Source organism: Ovis canadensis, chromosome 18, assembly GCF_042477335.2.
Source record: "Ovis canadensis isolate MfBH-ARS-UI-01 breed Bighorn chromosome 18, ARS-UI_OviCan_v2, whole genome shotgun sequence".
NCBI lineage: Eukaryota > Metazoa > Chordata > Mammalia > Artiodactyla > Bovidae > Ovis > Ovis canadensis.
This window is the reverse complement of record NC_091262.1, coordinates 19,186,176-19,205,593: the sequence shown is the minus strand read 5'-3', so window position 1 is coordinate 19,205,593 and position 19,418 is coordinate 19,186,176. Positions and strand designations below refer to the sequence as shown.

The window sequence follows — 19,418 nt, the reverse complement described above, 5'->3', positions numbered from 1 at the left end:
AATCAAAGTCTGGAGGTAGAGAGGGAGTGCGGAGAGGGAGTGCGGAGAGGCAGTGGGAGCTCAGTTGCAGGTATGAGGGCTGGCCTTCCGTGAGGACTAGGTCAGCTGTCAGAGGAGGAGGCTTCAGATGCAGGCAGATTTGGGTCTAGAAGTAGAAACATAAGGGCTTTTCCAAAAGTCTTTGCAGATGGCGAGTGCCACTGGAAAGGATTTCAGTGCCAAGCCTTCTAGCCTGTGTCCAGAGGGCAATCAGTAGACCCACAAGGGAAGTCCTGACCTTTCCTTCTCGGAGTTCCTGCGGCTCTCTCTCGTTCTCTCTTGTCCAGGACTCCAGGCTTGTCTGAGGGGCTGGGGGCACCAGAGCAGGTCTTTGGTCCATTTGTATTCTCGGTGGCTCTAGGAAGTGCTTGATTCCTAGTGGAAGCTCACCCAACACTTGCTGATTGCTTGCTTGTCAGTTTCATTCTAACAGACTGGAATCTAAGCAGCTTATAAAGAAATTATATAGCATCAGAGCTGTTAGACGTTAACCCACCAGAGAGATCAGAACTCTCAGGGCAAGGAGAGGGTTCTAACAGGTCCTGGAGGCAGGTGGCTGATGGTTCGTGGGAGTTAATACAAACTATAGGTTTCTTGGTGATGGGGGAACTATGGGGATTAAACAAATGGTCTTTATTTTGTGAAACTTCTGGGTGTTGCTCCAACATTAAAAAGAGGCATTCTGTCTAATGAAGCCCTGGGGGAGTTCTTTCCCCTTGATGCCAGGAGGAGCCAGTTCCCCCAGGGGCAGGTGCTGTGACAGCCCCGCTCCCTGTCAGGCCCAGCGAGGCTCCAGAGGTCCCTGCTGACGGCGTGGTGCCCGTGCTGAGCCTGCAGCCTGGGAGGTCAGAAGGGCCAGGTCTGCCTCACACCCTCGGGAGGGGAGCCGTCAGCAGGATTAGGAGGGGGGCTAAGGGTTGAAAGGGCAAGGTTGTGGGGAGCAGGCACCCATTTTGGTGTGACGGGGGCCCCTGCAGAGGGGTCCCTGAGCCCCCATGGAGCCTGGGCGAATCCGCCAGCGAGGGGGCTGCTCTGTGTCTGACTCTCAGATTCACGGTGCAGCTGTCAGACCTTCGTGTCTCCACCCAGGGTTCTGGAGGTGCACAGGGGAGGCCCAGGACTGAATGGTTTGCTATCGCTCCCTGGGGGAGACACAGCCACCCACCAGAACTGCCTTTACCAGCGACCTCTGACAGTGCCCACAGCTGTGGTCAGCAGGTTGTGGTTCCTTGCAGCCAATCCCAGGCAAGCAAGGTGACCGCCGCAGAAGGAAAGGACACAGCCTCCCTCCGCCAGCCCTCGAGGACTGGTTTTTGTCTTTTACTTCACAGACAGATTAACATTGTTATGGAAGAACATTTTATTAAACATATTCAACTAACTTCCAATGAAATGATTAATTTTTCATTTACAGTGGTGTCCAATGTTTGTCTTCTGTTCTTTTTTTTCCTTTCAAACCAGCACCAAAAAGTAAAACAAAAATACCATGGGTACAGTACGTACGTTAACTAATGGAAAATATATACATTTGACTCTGAAATGAAGAAAAGAGAACAAAGCAATGATATTATTGCCATTGAGGATCTTTCCCTGTGTTCTGATAATATCAAGCCATGGTCAACCAAGACGGTTTCATTTGCACCAATGAAATAGCACCATAAGATTGTGAGAGTCTGTAGTTAGTAACACATTTGTGCAACCAAAAAGGTACAGTACTTGAGTGACAGTACGGGGTATTGTTACTAAAGAAACATCGCTGTTGCAATGACAGGGTTTCATTGTCTTCTGTACAAAGTGGAGCAAGAATGCCGTGACGGCTTCACCGAGATCAACCATTGCTTGTGCCGTGAACAGAAGGCGGGCTGGTGAATTTCAGAGTGACAGTGCCAGCAAGAGCTACAAGAGCTCAGAAAAACCCGAACTTTGGGGAACCAAAGGGATGTTTAATGATAACTGGATCAATCACTTGCATTCTGAGGGTGTGGGGCCCTTGCCAGGGGTGTCCAGTTGATACGGCCAGGGTGGCCAATGGGAGACTGAGAAGCACCAGGAAAAGGGCTCACCTCTGGGCCATGCACAGGCCTGCCCAGCTCGGGTGGGCCCCTGGTTCCCATACAGACAGCACGCAAGGCTGCCCTGACTTCTTGGCTGGCTGCCCTGATTCTGCTCCTCAGCCCCCGAGGCTGAGAGCTTTCCGTCCATCCATGGTAAAGCACAGCTCATCTGGGGCTGGGGGAAAACTAAGCCCTAGCTCCCCAAGGCTTTGAGGGCCTTGGGGGAGCCTGCTGACGGCCAAGCCGGAGCAGGGAGGACAGCGTTGCTACACAGGCCCTGGGCAGCCGCAGGAGCTCACCCTGCAGATGGGCTGCCCCAGCCTGGCACCCTCCGGGGTCTTTCCAAAGAGCACCTAAGGAGATTTCTCGACACTTCTCACAGATTCAAGTGGAACTGAACAGATGCCCGGCCATCTGACCACTTCTCTGTCTCCGGGGTAGTAACAATCAGAAAGCAAAACAAGCCCGCAGGGCAGGCTGGACAGGGCAGAGTGTCTCTTTCTTTCTGATTTAAGCTGACTCCAAAGTTGTGACGTCAAAAACACAAACACAGATACATAAACACAGCACCAGTAAATCAAGAAGCACTTGGAGATGATCCCGTGGAGATTAGCCTAAGTAAGATCCCCTCTGAAATAAGGGAGGAGAGGGTGGGTTTTTCATGATAAAGTCCTTGAATAGAAGCACCCATCAAATACCCACCGGGCTGGCCAGCAGACCAGACCTCCCAGCATGTTGGGTCCCCTCCCCCAGCTTCCCCGGCGGGCAGGGTCCTACCATCTTTTGCGCTTTCACACACTCCTGTCATCTTCCTGCGTTCAGAAGAGGGCCCAACCATGTTTTGAGGGGTAAGGTGACCGTAGGAGGCAAACGCCTTCTGCAGGCTTTTCTGTCATCCTTGCCCCACTAACGTGGGTCAGTAACGACAGCATGACAGTGACGATCACTGCATGGTCTGGACCACAGGAGAGCGGGACGAGCGCACAGCCATCCTGGGCAGGGGGCACTCCTCTGCCAGGCTGGGTGGTCCTGGAGGAAACCCGCCCCGTGTCAGGGTGAAGCACCAGGTCTGAGCCTGAGTCAGTGCTTCCAAGAAGAATCAACTTCAGATAGATGGCCAGGGTCAGCACGAAGCCTTCTCTAGCGGGTGCAAAGCTTCCTGACCTCTGGCTAGGGCAGAGGTCCCTGGGAGCAGAGAGGGAGCACCTTATGCTCACAAAGCTGCGCTGAGCTCACCTCTGTGCAGGCAGCAAGCCCAAGGCTAGACCGGCTCGTGCCTCCGCGCACAGCACCTTGAGGAGCGGCTCTTCTGTCCCCCTGTGTGGGGGACCGCAGAGATCTGAAAAACTAGCTGCGTCCTCTAACCCGGACACCACTGGAACATTCTCCCCCATGTGGCTGCTGTGCAGAGCTACATAGGCCTGGCATCCTTGGTGGTTCACAACACTCAGCCTCCCAGGGACAAGACCTCTGAGGAGAGACCCAGGACCTAGAGAGCATGTTCCCTGACCTGGCGCAGGGCCACGTGGCGTCCTGGTGGTGTCCGGGGAGCTCGGGCAGCACCCCCTCTCCAGAGAAGCCTCCTCCCATCCAGAGCATCACTGGCTTTGAGAATAAAGCCTGTTTTTAAAGGAAAGCATCTCATTTTTGGGGATATCCTCCCCCCGCCCCCACCCCCACCTCGCGGTACATCGAGCACTGGGAATTCAAACGTCAGAGGAAAAGTCAAGACAGGGGCGCCCGTGACGTCTCTCTTGACGACCGTCTGTCAGAGGTGTTCCCTTTGAGGTACGTGGAACTTAGAAATTACAATTATTTTGTGACTCATGCCTATTTTTTTTTCCTTAACGTAGAAAGCCATCCAGTGGCTGTTAACAATATATTAAGTATAAAAGCACTAAGCAAACGTCAAGTCCGCTCTCAAGTTCTATGCAGTCGGATTCTCGGGACAGCCTCCTGGGTGAGCCGCGGTGTGCCTCGGTGGGTCCCGGCCGCAGGACCGGCGGGCTCTCAGGTGGGTGGGCTTTCATCTAGCCGTGGAGTCGGGACGCAGACCTCGCACTGGAGCATCGCAGGACCAGCGGGCCGCCTGTCAGGAGCTCGGCGGCTTGGGCGGCTGGCGCATCTTGTTCGCATAGAAGTCCCTGCACGTCTGGCAGCAGCGCTGGTACCACCGCATGTCCTGGCAGAGGTTCTTCTCTCGGATGACCCTGCAGTACACTGTCCATTGGTCCCGCGTGCATTTGTAGGTCAGGGCAGCTAAGGGGACGGTGGAGAGAGAAAGCCCAGGGGTTACGGGTGCCTGCGGATGACACTCCCGGGCCGCCCTCCCCCACGTGGATGCGGGAGCCCTCCGCAGACTGGGGGGACCACGCCCCTGCCAGGGCTGTAGCTTTCACAAGGGACACTCTGGGTCCAACCTGACCATTTCGGGGTTCAGTGCTCCGGCTGCCTCCGCAGTGCGAGGGCACTGCCCCCCTGCTTCCGAGCTAAATGGCATCCACAGTCATTTTACAGGAGAGGACGCCATCTGTTGGCATTTATAAATCAGAAGGGCACAGCGAGTGGACATCCAAGGGCCCACAAAAGCACACGGTCACAGCACAAACAAGTGGCCTGAATCTGCCTGCTCTCGGTCACGCAGAGAGACACTCCTGCCTGAGCGAGGCCTCTGGAGGATACCAAGGAGGGCTGTGCAGGCCAAAGCCTGGCGAACACCTCGGCAAGCTTGAAGACCCCCAGTGAAGCTTGTTTGGAAACCCCTTCACATTGGTGGCACCCCAGCATTAGGGAAAGGGGCTCTGGGTGGGAAACTGTTCCGGAAGGATTTCTATTTGGAAAAGCAGAAACTCTTTTAGTGGAATCATCAGATCAGCGCTAGACATTCTTCTTTTGGGGCCACCACTGGCTGGGGATGTGGCCAGGTAAAGGGCTGGGTTTGGAGCACTCAGGGCCAAACTGCTCACACCAAAGCTCCCTGCTGAATTAAAGGCTCCAATCTGTCAACACCTCTGCTTTCTTCTTGAGCATCAGCTTCAGGAGCATTCCATGTATGTATCACCCAGATTTCATAAATGACACCCCCGGATCCTTCATTTCCTGAGTAAGCACCTCCCTTTGCCTTCTTCATGCAGAGAATCCCAAAACATTTGAGGAGCATTCTCTCATGTTGCCCTTTGTTGGGAGAGGGGCTCACGGGTTTGAGGCATCTTTTTCATGACAAGGAATGAAATTCCATCTCTGAAACCTCAGATCCTCTCCAGAACTGCCACCTGTTGGCCTCGCCAGAGCTCAACTAAAGCCCAAGGAGCACACTTTCTGGCTTACAGAATTCCCACCGCCAGTGAGGACTCACTGGCCAGGGGGTGCAGCAGCCCCAGGAGCGGGGGCTCAGCAGAAGCACTCACCGAGGCGAGGGGAGGTGATGGTGTTCACGTTGATCTTGTCATTGCAGACTCCCTGGTGGCACTGTCTGTAGGCAGCTGGCTTGGAGAGGGCGGGGCACTCGCTGCCGTGGCGCCCGGTGACCCTGTGCATGCACTGCACCACCCGGGACTGCAGGCCCCTCCCGCAGGTCGACGAGCACTGCCGGAGACAGGGAGGCGCGGGCTGGGGCAGCCGGGCTAGGAGCTGAGTGGCTTTGACGATGCCACTCCTGGGTCTGGCCCCTGCACCTCATTCCTAAGTGCTTGAAATAATCGTTGTACAAGAGGGCTTGGCTGCTTACCAGTAGCCTGATGGAAAACTGTTTCAAGATGTTACAGACTGCATGTCAGGGTCCCCTCCACCTCCAAATATTTACATGTTGAAGCCCTAATGCCCCTGTGTGTGTGTTAGTTGCTCAGTTGTGTCCAATTCTTTGCAACCCCATGGACTGTAGCCCACCAGGCTCCTCCATCCATGGGGTTCTCCAGGCAAGAAAACTGGACTGGGTTGCCATTTCCTTCTCCAGGGGATCTTCCCAACCCAGGGATTAAACCTGGGTCTCCCCCATTGCAGGCAGATTCTTTACTGTGCAGGTGACCTGGGAAGCCCTAACCCCCAGTGGGATGGTATTTGAAAGTAGGTCCTTTGGGAGGTAACTGGGTTTAAATGAGGTCATGAGGGTGGGGCCGCCATGATAAGATTAGTGTCCTTATAAGAAGAGGGAGAGCAATCAGGGTTCTTTTTTTCCACCATGTGAGGACACATGAGAAGGCGCCTGTTTGCAAGCCAGGAAGTGGTCACTCACTAAAAGCCAAATATCCTAAGCACCTTGACCTCGGACTTAGCCTCCAGAACCACGAGAAATAAATGTCTTGTTATACAAGTCACCCAGACTGCAGTACTTCTTGACAGCAGCCTGAGCTGACTAAGACACATTGCTGAAATATTGATTTATGCTCATCGCACCTCACCTCTCACCCTCTCACTCCTGTTCTGGAGAACCAGCTGGGCTTTAAAATTCTCCAGATAGTGAGCAGGGTGGCGTGCTGGCACCCAGGAAGGGACTGAACCTGATGACCACAGGGATGTCCCTGGCACTTTGTGCCACACAAGGCTCCCAAGTATTTGCCCAGCCCTGGGTGTAGGGAGGAACCCAATAATCATGGGGTTGAATTTCCACAAGGCTGGAAGGGTGGGGCTCAGAATTAAGTAAAGATACAGGAAAAGAAGAAGTGCAACCTTTCTTGCATGATGGACTCATGGACTAATACGGGGGCTAACAGTTTCAATTTAGACACCCAGTCCCTAGTTCTTGGCATTTCCAGCATTTGCAGATAATCACAATGGTATGGTCACTCAGCTAGAGCCAGACATCCTGGAATGTGAAGTCAAGTGGACCTTAGAAAGCATCACTACAAACAAAGCTAGTGGAGGTGATGGAATTCCAGTTGAGCTATTTCAAATCCTGAAAGATGATGCTGTGAAAGTGCTGCACTCAATATGCCAGCAAATTTGGAAAACTCAGCAGCGGCCACAGGACTGGGAAAGCTCAGGTTTCATTCCAATGCCAAAGAAAGGCAATGTCAAAGAATGCTCAAACTACCGCACAATTGCACTCATCTCACATGCATTGAGTTAAGTAATGCTCAAAATTCTCCAAGCCAGGCTTCAAGCTGGTTTTAGAAAAGGCAGAGGAACCAGAGATCAAATTGCCAACATCCACTGGATCATCGAAAAAGCAACAGAGTTCCAGAAAAACATCTATGTCTGCTTTATTGACTATGCCAAAGCCTTTGTGTAGATCACAATAAATTGTGGAAAATTCTTCAAGAGATGGGAATACCAGGCCACCTGACCTGCCTCGTGAGAAATTTATATGCAGGTCAGGAAGCAACAGTTAGAACTGGACATGGAACAACAGACTGGTTCCAAATAGGAAAAGGAGTACGTCAAGGCTGTATACTGTCACCCTGCTTATTTAACTTCTGTGCAGAATACATCATGAGAAAGCTGGGCTGGAAGAAGCACAAGCTGGAATCAAGATTGCCGGGAGAAATATCAATCACCTCAGATATGCAGATGACACCACCCTTATGGCAGAAAGTGAAGAGGAACTGAAAAGCCTCTTGATGAAAGTGAAAGAGGAGAGTGAAAAAGTTGGCTTAAAGCTCAACATTCAGAAAACGAAGATCATGGCCTCTGGTCCCATCACTTAACGGGAAATAGATGGGGAAACAGTGGAAATAGTGTCAGACTTTATTTTTCTGGGCTCCCAAATCACTGCAGATAGTGATTGCAGCCATGAAATTAAAAGACACTTACTCCTTGGAAAGAAAGTTATGACCAGCCTAGACAGCATATTCAAAAGCAGAGACATTACTTTGCCAATAGAGGTCCATCTAGTCAAGGCTATGGTTTTTCCTGTGGTCATGTATGGATGTGAGAGTTGGACTGTGAAGAAAGCTGAGCGCCAAAGAATTGATGCTCTTGAACTGTGGTGTTGGAGAAGACTCTTGAGAGTCCCTTGGACTGCAAGGAAATCCAGCCAGTCCATTCTGAAGGAGATCAGCCCTGGGATTTCTTTGGAAGGAATGATGCTAAAGCTGAAACTCCAATACTTCGGCCACGTCATGCGAAGAGTTGACTCACTGGAAAAGACTCTGATGCTGGGAGGGATTGGGGGCAGGAGGAGAAGGGGACGACAGAGGATGAGATGGCTGGATGGCATCACTGACTCGATGGACGTGAGTCTGAGTGAACTCTGGGAGCTGGTGATAGACAGGGAGGCCTGGCATGCTGCAATTTGTGGGGTCGCAAAGAGTCGGACATGACTGAGCAACTGAACTGAACTGAACTGAAAATCCCCAGTGTCGTTTGGCAGAGCATCCCGCCCTCCCATAGAGAGGCCTTGTAAGACTATGTGTTCTGTCTCCTGCCCTTCTTCTGGTTCCCCCTTGTGCTCCTTTAAAGTGTTTTACAGGGAACCTGCCGGGTATCCAGCATCAGGATTCCCTCCCCCAGTCCTGCTTGCCAGCTCCTTGCCCTCACTTGCTTTCCTGGGAGCCCCTAGAACCGTCTCTCCATTAAGTTGTTCAGCTCCTGGCCAGAGAGCCTGGTCCCCACACACACTTTCTTCATCTGAGGTCCACTCACATGCACACAACCTATGGTTTACAGGGTTCTGAGAGCACTCTACATAACTTGACTAAAGCAAAGACCACAGGTGCAGCAGCCCAGTCGGGGTGGACATGGGCACCTAGAGGTGAGAGAGGGGAGCAAGGCCTCTCTGAATCCCACACGCAGTGAGGATGCCAGGCGCTATCTGCATCACGTGTCTCCCCATTTCTCCCCTTGGTCGCCCCTGGCCTGTGCTGGAGGAAGGGGCTTCTCCAGGGCCTGGGAGGAGCCCTCCTGCACAGGCTCAGTGTGGAGCCCTTCATCTATGAGAAGCGGCCATCATCTGTGCTCCCAAAGGGGCTTTTGTGCCCCAGGTGAATTCTTCTGCTTTCTAGTCTAACAAGCAAGATCACAATGTTTTTTTCACTTTAGAAAGATGAAAGGCTCAGAGGGCACAGCGCCCTGATGGGCCACAGTCTTTCCAAACCATAAACGACATAGGAAAACCACAATGCCCTCTTCCCCCACCTCCTCTGCTGAGGGTCCTGGCACGTTCAAATCAGAATGAGGATGAGATGGCTGGATGGCATCACTGACTCGATGGACGTGTGTTTGAGTGAACTCTGGGAGCTGGTGATGGACAGGGAGGCCTGGCGTGCTGCAGTTCATGGGGTCACAAAGAGTAAGACACGACTGAGTGACTGAACTGAACTGAACTGATGTATAATTAAGCTTCCTAGGTGGCACCAGTGGTAAAGAACCTGCCTGCCAATGCGGGAGATGTTTAAGAGGCACGGGTTTGATCCCTGGGTCAGGAAAATCCTTTGGAGAAGGGAATGGCAACTCACTCCAGTATTCTTGCCTGGAGAATCCTATGGACAGGGGAGCCTGGCTGGCTACAGTCTGTGGGGTCACAAAGAGTCATATACAACTGACGTGACTTAGCACAGATGTATAATTAAGCAAGAACAGACATCCACCTGCAGTCCCAAATATTAAGTTTATATAGAGGTGATGTGCGCATGCTAAGGCACTTCAGTTGTATCCAACTCTTTGGGACCCTATGCACTGTAGCCCTCCTCCAGGGGATCTTCCTAACCTAGGGATCAAACCCATGTCTGTCATATTTCCTGCACTGGCAGGCATGTTCTTTATCACCAGTGCTACCTGGGAAGCCCAGACAGGTAAGAGGTGTGCTCAAATACTAGAAGTGAAGCCTTTCATTCAAAATTATTCTTGGAAAAGAATAAATTGCCTAAGTAACAACAAAACCTCTCACAGTTCAAGACAGGGGGTAAGGGGTGCCCTCAATTATTTGTAGCAAGATCAGCTGGGGGTTCAAAGAAAAAGAGAGGCAAAGTAATTTAGCTTTTTTCTCCTCGAAGTAGGACATTATAATCAGTTAAATTATGAGGGAGGGTGGTGTAAAAATGTTTAAAAATAACTTGAAAGTAATCTGGGAAGTGGCTATCCACAGAGACTGGAAGTCCACACCAACAGGGTAAGTGAAGGAGACGGCCCAGGGTCTTGCGTGCTTAGTTGCTCAGTCGTGCCTGACTCTTTGAGACACCATGGACTGTATGTAGCCCACAGGCTCCTCTGTGCATAGGATTCTCCAGGCATGAATCCTGGAGTGGGGTGCCATTTCCTACTCCAAGGGATCTTCCCAACCCAGGGATTGAACCTAGGTCTCCTGCATTGCAGCCAGATTCTTTACTGTCTGAGCCACCAGGGGAGCCTGGTTCAGGGTCCTAACACAGTGCAAAGTCCTATGAATGAGAGCAAAGCATTGACTGTTCGAAGTCATGCCAACACGGAGCAAGGTTACCCAAAGCAGAGCAAGGCCATGCCAACCTTGTGAGGGAATATCCAATGAAAAGAGTACATCCAAAATAGGCGGCATCTCAGTGGACGGGGACGGCAGTGCCCTGCACACTGGCAAACTGAACAAGGGATCAGAAGGTAGAGTGAGTGATGAAGAAGACAGATGCTGCAAATACTAGGATGCACTTCACAAAACTGCTTAGATTCAACTGTTTTCGACTCCATAGGAAATAGCAATTTTATCAGGTTCAACTTCATAATACAATAAAGACAGAGAATAGCCGTATTTCTAAATTAAAACATAACATATAAACTTTAAATATGAACATATAATTACATGACTAAGTTACATATTTTAAGTAGGTATTTGACTAGTCCACCTACACCATTAAAGGCTTTTATATTTAAATTGCTCATAAATTTTTTAAAGCCCTGCTTCCTGGGAAAGCATGTGTGTGAAGCCTCATTTCTGTGACTACTGGGTACTTGGGGAAGAGGGGTTCATGTGTGCTATTGGACGGACCACTGGGCCTTGTGGCGTCTTGACCTGGCTCACCGGTGCCACCTGCTGTGGGAGACACAGCAAGAGGAAGCACGGGGTGTCCTGGTGCTCCCTGGAGAAAGAGGTGGGTAGGCCGTGGTGGGTTTTCTGGGTCCCCAGGAAACACACAGGCTAACAGAGAAGGACCTGGGACTCTGGTCTCACATTCATGGGCCCCCTGACTGCTAGGTATGCAGACGGGCACTTCCTGCCCAATGCTGTTTGCAGGTGTCATTATTATTTATGTGCAATCAGGGCAAGGGCTCAATCCTCTGGACCTACTAAAATCACATGCAGAACTCACAAGGCTTCTGGTGTGAAAGGACCAATGACCGTTGTAAAAATCAAGAGCCTGGGGCAACCTGGAAGACTAATCTCCCCTCTGAGAGTTCTTAGTCTTGTTTATTAACATGCTCTGGGGCTGGGCTGGGGCAAAGCACTCGGGACACCTCCTGCCTGTGTACGCAGCTTGTTCTGTCTGTGGGCTCACCTGTAGGATTCCACCACAGTGTGGAACATTTTACAACCATCCACTGAGATAGACGGCTGTCAGAGTCTTGCCCAAGGTTACAGGTAGTGAGTGGGAAAGGAGGGACAGGGCTCCAGCTGCCCCATTCCACGGACCGAATTTCATCTTCCTGTATGCATTAGAGATTGTACTGGATGGAGCTTCTATGGGGGGCCAGGAATCAGAAAAACAGGTGATTGCCCAGATCCACCATTTCTCTGTTATTTTTCCTAGCTCAGTCACTGATGTTTTTCCCAGTCTGTAAAAAGCACTGCCCTATGAGATCTCAGAGGGTGTCTCCAAAGTTCTGCACAGGCTCCAGCATCTGTTCTCACGGCTTTCAGCACCTCCATGAGGCAGGGCCAGGCCTGATGCTCAGTTGCTGTGGGGCCTGCTGAGATCCTGCAGATGCCACTCCTCATAGGGATCTGACTCGAGGCTAGATAGCATATTGAAAAGCAGTGACATTACTTTGCCAACAAAGGTCCGTCTAGTCAAGGCTAAGGTTTTTCCAGTGGTCATGTATGGATGTGAGAGTTGGACTGTGAAGAAAGCTGAGCGCCAAAGAATTGATGCTTTTGAACTGTGGTGTTGGAGAAGACTCTTGAGAGTCCCTTGGACTGCAAGGAGATCCAACCAGTCCATTCTAAAGGAGAACAGCCCTGGGTGTTCTTTGGAAGGAATGATGCTAAAGCTGAAACTCCAGTACTTTGGTCACCTCATGCAAAGAATGAGGAAAATTGGAAAAGACTCTGATGCTGGGAGGGATTGGGGTCAGGAGGAGAAGGAGACGACAGAGGATGAGATGGCTGGATGGCATCACCGACTTGATGGATGTGAATTTGAGTGAACTCCGGGAGTTGGTGATGAACAGGGAGGCCTGGCATGCTGCGATTCATGGGGTCGCAAAGAGTCGGACACGATTGAGCAACTGAACTGAACTGAACTGAACTGATATCTCAGCTGGTAAACAATCTGCCTGTGATGCAGGAGACCCTGGTTCAATTCCTGGGTCAGAAAGATCCACTGGAGAAGGGATAGGCTACCCACTCCAGTATTCTTGGGCTTCCCTTGTGGCTCAGCTGGTAAAGAATCCTCCTGCAATGTGGGAGACCTGGGTTCAATCCCTGGGTTGGGAAGATCCCCTGGAGAAGGGAAAGGCTACCCACTCCAGCATTCTGGCTTGGAGAATTCCATGGACTGTATAGTCCATGGGGTCACAAAGAATCAGACACGACTGAGCGACTTTCACTTTGGGTTATGCAAGATTTGTTCTCACTCAGAAGAACATTTGAGAACGTCAGGTGTCTACATAGCCTCCTGGGAACGGGGGCTGATCCAGCCCCGCAGAGGCTGTTTCAAGCCTCAGGTGAGGAGACAGACAGGTTACAGAGTAACCCGTACAGAAACCATCCCATTTTTGTTCAGTATCTATGGGAGCGTATGTACGCATATAAAAGTTCGGAAGACAAACCATTGAAAAAGTTTACATGTCATCACCTGGTTTGTGGGGCTAGTTTTTTCTTCTGTCTTTCCAACCAAGATGGAATCACCTACATAATTAAACACAAAAATGTAGAATTCCACTAAGGACGCTCTGGTGCAGCTGCCACCTTCCAGGCCTGTTGCATTTTCATCTGGGCCAGGGGAGTGCCTCAAATGGCCCTGACCTAAAATCCACGCATATCTACCCACTCCTTGGCAGGAGTTTCAGCAGGGATGGTCAGTGCGGGCAGGACAGGCCTGTCAGCAAGCTGCATCCCCCCTTATTAGCAGTCAGACCTTGGACAAATTACTTCACCTATATGGGCCCTGGCTTCTTTATTTGTAGCTTGAGGATAATAAAACCTTTCTTGTAGGATGATTTCCAGGGTTAAAGACAGCTTAGAACAGGTGCCTGGCAGGGAGTCTCGGATGGACAAATGCTGCTACTATTGTTAACAACAGCAAGCACAGGTCTAAAAGCAGAGAGAGCTGGCCAGGGGTCCCTGGAGTCGAGGAAGGTGCCCTGAGCCACTGGCCTGCTTAGCAGGTGCAGACATCCACACTTGCCTGGCTCTCGGCAATGATCGGGCAGCGCGGCCACATGGCGTGCAGGAGTACAGTTAGAGGGTGACTTGGCCCCGAAGACACACGTGATTCCAGAGAGGCTGCAGGGCTGCATCCCTCTGTAACCTGAGCTCGTGACATTAAGGGTAACAGGCACAGATGATGACTCTCGTCTCTGTCAGCCTCTGCTCAGCCACTGTTTTAAGTAAACAGCGAGGAGATAGCAGTGTCTCCTGATAGCACTGAATTAGCCCCAGGCATCACTGTGAAGCCATTTTTTAGGCTTTTAAAAACTAAGCAAACAGGTCTATAAAAAGCAGATCTGGCCTTTTGTGAGGCACTCTGTCACTGTTGGGTAGTCGTTTCAAGCCACTCTTGACATTAACATTTAATGTGGCTCCCCAAGCCTCGGGAAACCAAGACAGAAGAGGAGCAGGAATAAACCCCCCGGGAGAGCTCCTTCCGGATGGCCTGAGTGTGTGCAGACCCCCAGGCCCCGTCTCCAGCAGTGCCTGCAGCGGCCCACCACACACAAGGCCAGGGGGCCTGCCATCCATCCTGCGGGTGGCGATGACGATGATGCTGGTGGGGTTGGCAGCAGAAGAGCGGCAGGGCCCACTCTGCCCACCCGCCTGCCGGTGCTGGGCGTGAGGCTCATACCCATTCTCGTGAGTCCTCCTTAATCTTCATGCTAATGGCCAGTAGGGGTGGGGAGGCGCTCAGAACACAGCAGGTGCAGAATCACCATTTCCCTGCAGGAATGGGGTCCGCAGGGCACAGTACTCCCTTCAGGGAGGCAGAGCGCAAGGCTCAGAGCATCCACATCCTCCTGCGATGCAGCCCCAGGCCCCCACCCAGCTGCTGGCACACCTCCCGGACACTCCTCCCCGCAGGGCGGGACCAGGCCTCTCACCACCAGGGGCCTGGCTCCAGGACACCTTCACCAGGGCGAGCTCCTCTCCACTCCTCCCAGCTGTGACATCAAGACTATACATGACACCAGATCAGAAAGCGATGTTATGAGAATCAGCTAAAGGAAGTTGTAAACATCCAGGGAAGAGGAAAACGCGCGCATACAGGAGCACTGGATCCTACGGAGCGGGGGACGGGCAGGGGCTCCTGACACAGGCTCTGGGGTGAGCAGGAGATGGGGCGAGTGTGCACTAGTGCAAGGATGAACCCTCACGTCACGGTGTGCCCGCACCACTGAGCCATCCTCTGAAGGGCAGGACAGTGAAAGGGCTGTGGAAGGAGTCCTCTTACAGGAACTCCATTTTCTGCTTGTGTCTAAAAGGCCCTGGGATGGTAAAATGTCAAAAGATGTTTTGACAGATTTCCCCCCAGACTTGGCATGAACCATAAAAACCTCAGAAGCTGTTGAAACCTGAAACAGCACGTTTAAACAATGATGAAAATCCCCACCATCTTTGCTCCTGCCTTGAAACTAGAAATGCTTTCACACACACACACACACACGTTCCTCTTTCAAACTGTTTCTGAAATCCTCGAATGCTTGAATCCTAACCTCAGCCTTAACTTTGGGTTCCCCCGTCTCTGAATTTGCAGCCTGCTGACCTACAGGTTCTGTTTGGGACACTATGGGACCCAGAAGGCCAAGGTCACCCCCGTGACCTGCAAGGACGGGTTGTCCCAAGAGCTCTTGCTTCTTGCTCCAGACGGGCGCTGTGAGCACAGAGTGGGCTGCAGGGGCTGGCTCACTGTCCCCCCCCTGGGCAGAAGCTGCCACCAGTGTGGTGACAGAGCTCTCCCAGCTCCTCAGCGACTGTTAGAAAGGCCGTCCACCCCTCCTACAGAGGATGGCCCAGGTGCCCAGCAAATGCTGCACAGCTGTCTCCTGCCCCAAGCCACGCTGTCCTCATGCAGAGCCTCAGGTCAGACAGAGCACACGCTGTTTCATGGGGTTCAAACCACATTCAAAGAACTCATCTCCTAAGGCATAAATAGTTTACAAGACACATGATTCGGACCAGAGATGAGAGCCCTGGGTATCTGGGATAATGCTGGTGAAGATGATGATGATAAAAATGCCAAAGCCAGGCAGTGTCTTAGGTGCCTTATATGGATGCTCTAGGAGGTGGGCACCTCTGATGCCATCTGACAAAGGATGACTCTGCTTCAAGGGTATGGCATCGGGACAGCAGGGATGTGCCCCTGTGTTGTCCTGCAGAGGTGCCCTGCTCTGAGGTCGCTGACAGCGTGTGTCAAAACTGAAGTGTTTTTTAGGGATGGCAGCTTCTCTGATTCAGTGGCCAGGTCTATGGTTAAAACCTAGGCTGGCATGTGAGGCAGGCGCCCCCCACTCTCTGACCTCTGATTCCACACAAAGGAGGCTGATCTGAGGAAGCACAAAGGTGAACTAAGGACAGCAAGGGGACAGAGGGGGCAAAGGCAGAGGCCTTCAGACTACAGCTGACCCTTGAACAACGTGGGTTATTCCCCCAAGTCATCAGTTCCTGAGCCGAGGATGCCACCTGGACCACGTACACTGCAGTATTGACTGTTGGAAAATATCTGGGTATATGCGGACCCTGCAGTTCAGACCAGCACTGAACAAGGGTCAGTTGCATTCAGCTCACTCCCATGCAGGCGCCTCACCTGGCAATTCCAGGGACCCTGCTGCCCTACACAAGTTCTTCTCTCTCACCTGAGCAGGTGTGGGCCGTGGACTTTTCTTTAACTTCATGACCCAGTGGCCAGCTCTGCTCCCCCTGACAAAATGCTCCAGACCAAAGGGGAGCTCCCTCCTGCCCACTCAAAAAAGCACTGACGCCTGGTGACTCTCCTTCTGCTGCTGCCTACACTCCTGAGAGCAGTGTGGGATGGAGGACTTCCTGATCCCTGTCTGCAGGGTTTCCCTGGTGGCTCAAATGGTAAAGAACCCGCCTACAATGCAGGCGACCTGGGTTCGATCCCTAGGTTGGGAAGATCCCCTGGAGAAGGGAATGGCTACCCCCTCCAGTAGCCTTGCATGGAGAATTCCACGGACAGAAGAGCTTTATGATCTATAGTCCTGGGGTCGCCAAGAGTCTGATATGACTGAGCAACTACCTTTTGTGGGTTTCCCAGATGGTGCTAGTGGTAAAGAACCCTCCTGCCAATGCAGGAGATGTTAAGGGACTCAAGTTCGATCCCTGGGTTGAGAAGCTCCCCTGGAGGAGGACACTCCAGTATTCTTGCCTGGAGAATCCCAAGGACAGAGAAGCCTGGTGGGCTATGGTCCATGGGGTCGCAAAGAGTCACACATGACTGAGCAACTCTTTCACTTTCACCCGCTTGCAAAGTGCTGGCTGTCTGTGTTATACAGTTTCACACATCCCAGAAAAGGGCCCTGGTGTCTCCAGTGCCTCTCATGCCTGCTCTTGGATGCTCAAGTTTCTTTTAATTAGGACTCAACTGCTTATTTTACAGATAAAGGAAGACGACATGCATGATCGTCTGTAGAGACAATAGATTTATACTACAGTGTAAATGACTAATACAAAACCCTGGGGAGAGCAGGTTTTGATTGATGAGTTGGAGAGAGAGTGGATAAATACTTGGCTTTACAACAAGCTTAAGACTATGCTGGTTAGATCTGAGGCATATAATAGTTCATTTCCTTCCCATTTCAAATTAAAAACCCGAGCCTCTGATGTTATTATGCATTTAAAGGAAAGGCAGATTAAGAGCCAGAAGGCAAGGACCGGACTCTTAGTCCTGCCATTTTCTATTATGTGACCATTATGTGACCTCCAGAAAAAAATCGCACATCACTACTCTGAGCCTCAGTTTCTTTACCTGTAAAATGGGGATAGGGTCAAATGAGAGAATGTGAGTGCAAATGCTTTGCAAATTCTAGAGACCTGGTGAATGTCAGGACCACGGTCAATGGTCCCAGCAGAAGCAGCATCGCTCTCCACTAGCACTCCATTCAGGGCCGCCCGCCGGCAGGGGCTGTGTTCATACCTGCCAGGGGGCTCCGTGAGGCCTAGCATCTGTAGCTGGCTCTCTGTCTCCTGGATCTCCTGGGCACTGTCCATCTCGTCCCCTCAGTGCCCAGCACAGACTGGCACACAACAGGAGCTGGCTGAACCACACTGAACTTGGCTACAGGCCTACAGCAAGTGGGTGTCCCTACTGGCCCCGCAGGCCAGCCTTGCAGGGCTGGGGGAGCCGTCACGCCCCAGCACAGGAATTGCGGGCTTCAGAAGTGGTGAAAAGCTCTCTGGAACAAGCCCCTTCATGACACAAGGTCTGTCTGTTTCTAAGGCCATGGAACTCGAGCTCCCATCCCTCTGCCCACAACCCCAGAAGGTATCTTCCTGCTATTCTGGGAGGGCACTGACATGGCCCTGTTTGAATGAGACGCTCTCCCTGACTTCTTCCCGGGGCTCTGCGACTGCAGGCACGTGCGTTTTTACAGCTTCATTCGGTCTCCTACGGCCTCTGGGACGTGCTGGGGCTCAGGTGTGAGCAGCACACCTGGGGCACCACCAAGGCCTCAGGTCAGGCCAGCCCCCTTCCAGGGCACCTCCGCCGGCACCAGGAAGTCAATGGCCACTTTGATCTTTTTGGTAAAAGGGGACATACTCTTAGAGTCAGTTGCTGCTAAGCTAAGTCACTTCAGTCATGTCCGACTCTGTGTGACCCCGTAGACGGCAGCCCACCAGGCTCCCCCATCCCTGGGATTCTCCAAGCAAGAACACTGGAGTGGGTTGCCATTTCCTTCTCCAATGCATGAAAGTGAAAAGTGAAAGTGAAGTTGCTTAGTCCTGTCTGACTCAGCGACCCCATGGACTGCAGCCTACCAGGCTCCTCCATCCATGGGATTTTCCAGGCAAGAGTACTGGAGTGGGATGCCATTGTCTCAGTGGTCTTCATTAAAACACCATCCATTATAATCCCTCCAGAATAATTTGCTTCTAATTATTTCAGTGGTGATTAATGCCTCTGGTCTTGAAACTGTAACATCTCAACTTTTGATTAAAAGTCACACTGCTCTAGAAAGAAATGTGATTTCCTCCTTTCCCGGTTTCAGGAGCCCTCTCTTCCACACTCCCAACTCCCCACCCCTCGTTCATTCTACCACCAGGTTGAAGATGTAGGCCCAGCATTTAGTGGGAGAAAACAATGATTCCCACAGATCTGGAAATAGCTTACATCCCAGGAGGGCAGGCAGCTGCAAGGCAGTTTCCACACAGAGCAGAGTGGTACTAATGCCCTCCGCAGGGCTGGGAAAGTGAAGCAGGTTTTTGGATAGGTCTCTAGTTAGGGTTCAGTTGTTTGCTGAGGGTGGGGGAGGGGAAGGGGCCCCAAATGTCCTCCAAGCCTGCCCTGCCTCAGCCAGGCTCTGGCTGCGGCTCTCAGGCCCCCTCACCCAGCTGGAGGAATGGATGCTTGGTCCTGCTCACTTCAGGAAGTCCAGGATGGTACCTGCGGCTTGTCCTTGGGCTGGCCCATCCATCACCTCCCTGGAGACAGGCTCATCTTTCTCAGCAGCACCTCTGGGTCAAGTGATGGGAGGCTGCTTGGAAGGAAGATGTCAAAGCATCCAGATACACTGCACCGGGGGTCTAACAGTGCTCGGACTTCTTTCCACTTTCCTTCTGGGGAACTTGTTTGCTGCCTTCAAAGTCTGGCACGTGGGAGGTCTGGATGCCGGTTAGAGGAGGGTTACCCACAATGACTGGATTGAAAGCGCATCAGACTCCAATTGTGGGACAGCTTAGATGGTAAAGCATCTGCCTGCAGTGCAGGAGACCTGGGTTCAACCCCTAGGTTGGGACGATCCCCTGGAGAAGGAAAGGGCAACCCACTCCAGTACTCTTGCCTAGAAATATCTCATGGGTTGAGGAATCTG

The 19,418-nt window shown here is 51.9% G+C and overlaps 1 protein-coding gene across 4 annotated transcripts in view; it reads right to left on the bottom strand.

Moving 5' to 3' along the window:
* Positions 1-1,381: 1,381 nt before the first annotated feature.
* Positions 1,382-19,418, bottom strand: part of ADAMTS17 (ADAM metallopeptidase with thrombospondin type 1 motif 17) — a 398,399-nt gene continuing 380,362 nt past the window's right edge. For all 4 annotated transcript variants that reach the window (XM_069559119.1, XM_069559121.1, XM_069559120.1 and 1 more), the window contains 2 exons: positions 5,501-5,678; positions 1,382-4,352 (listed from right to left, as the gene is read on the bottom strand). In XM_069559119.1, the coding sequence (XP_069415220.1) occupies positions 4,186-4,352; positions 5,501-5,678 (345 nt within the window). In that variant the 3' untranslated portion in view covers positions 1,382-4,185. The remainder of the gene's footprint in view (positions 4,353-5,500; positions 5,679-19,418) is intronic.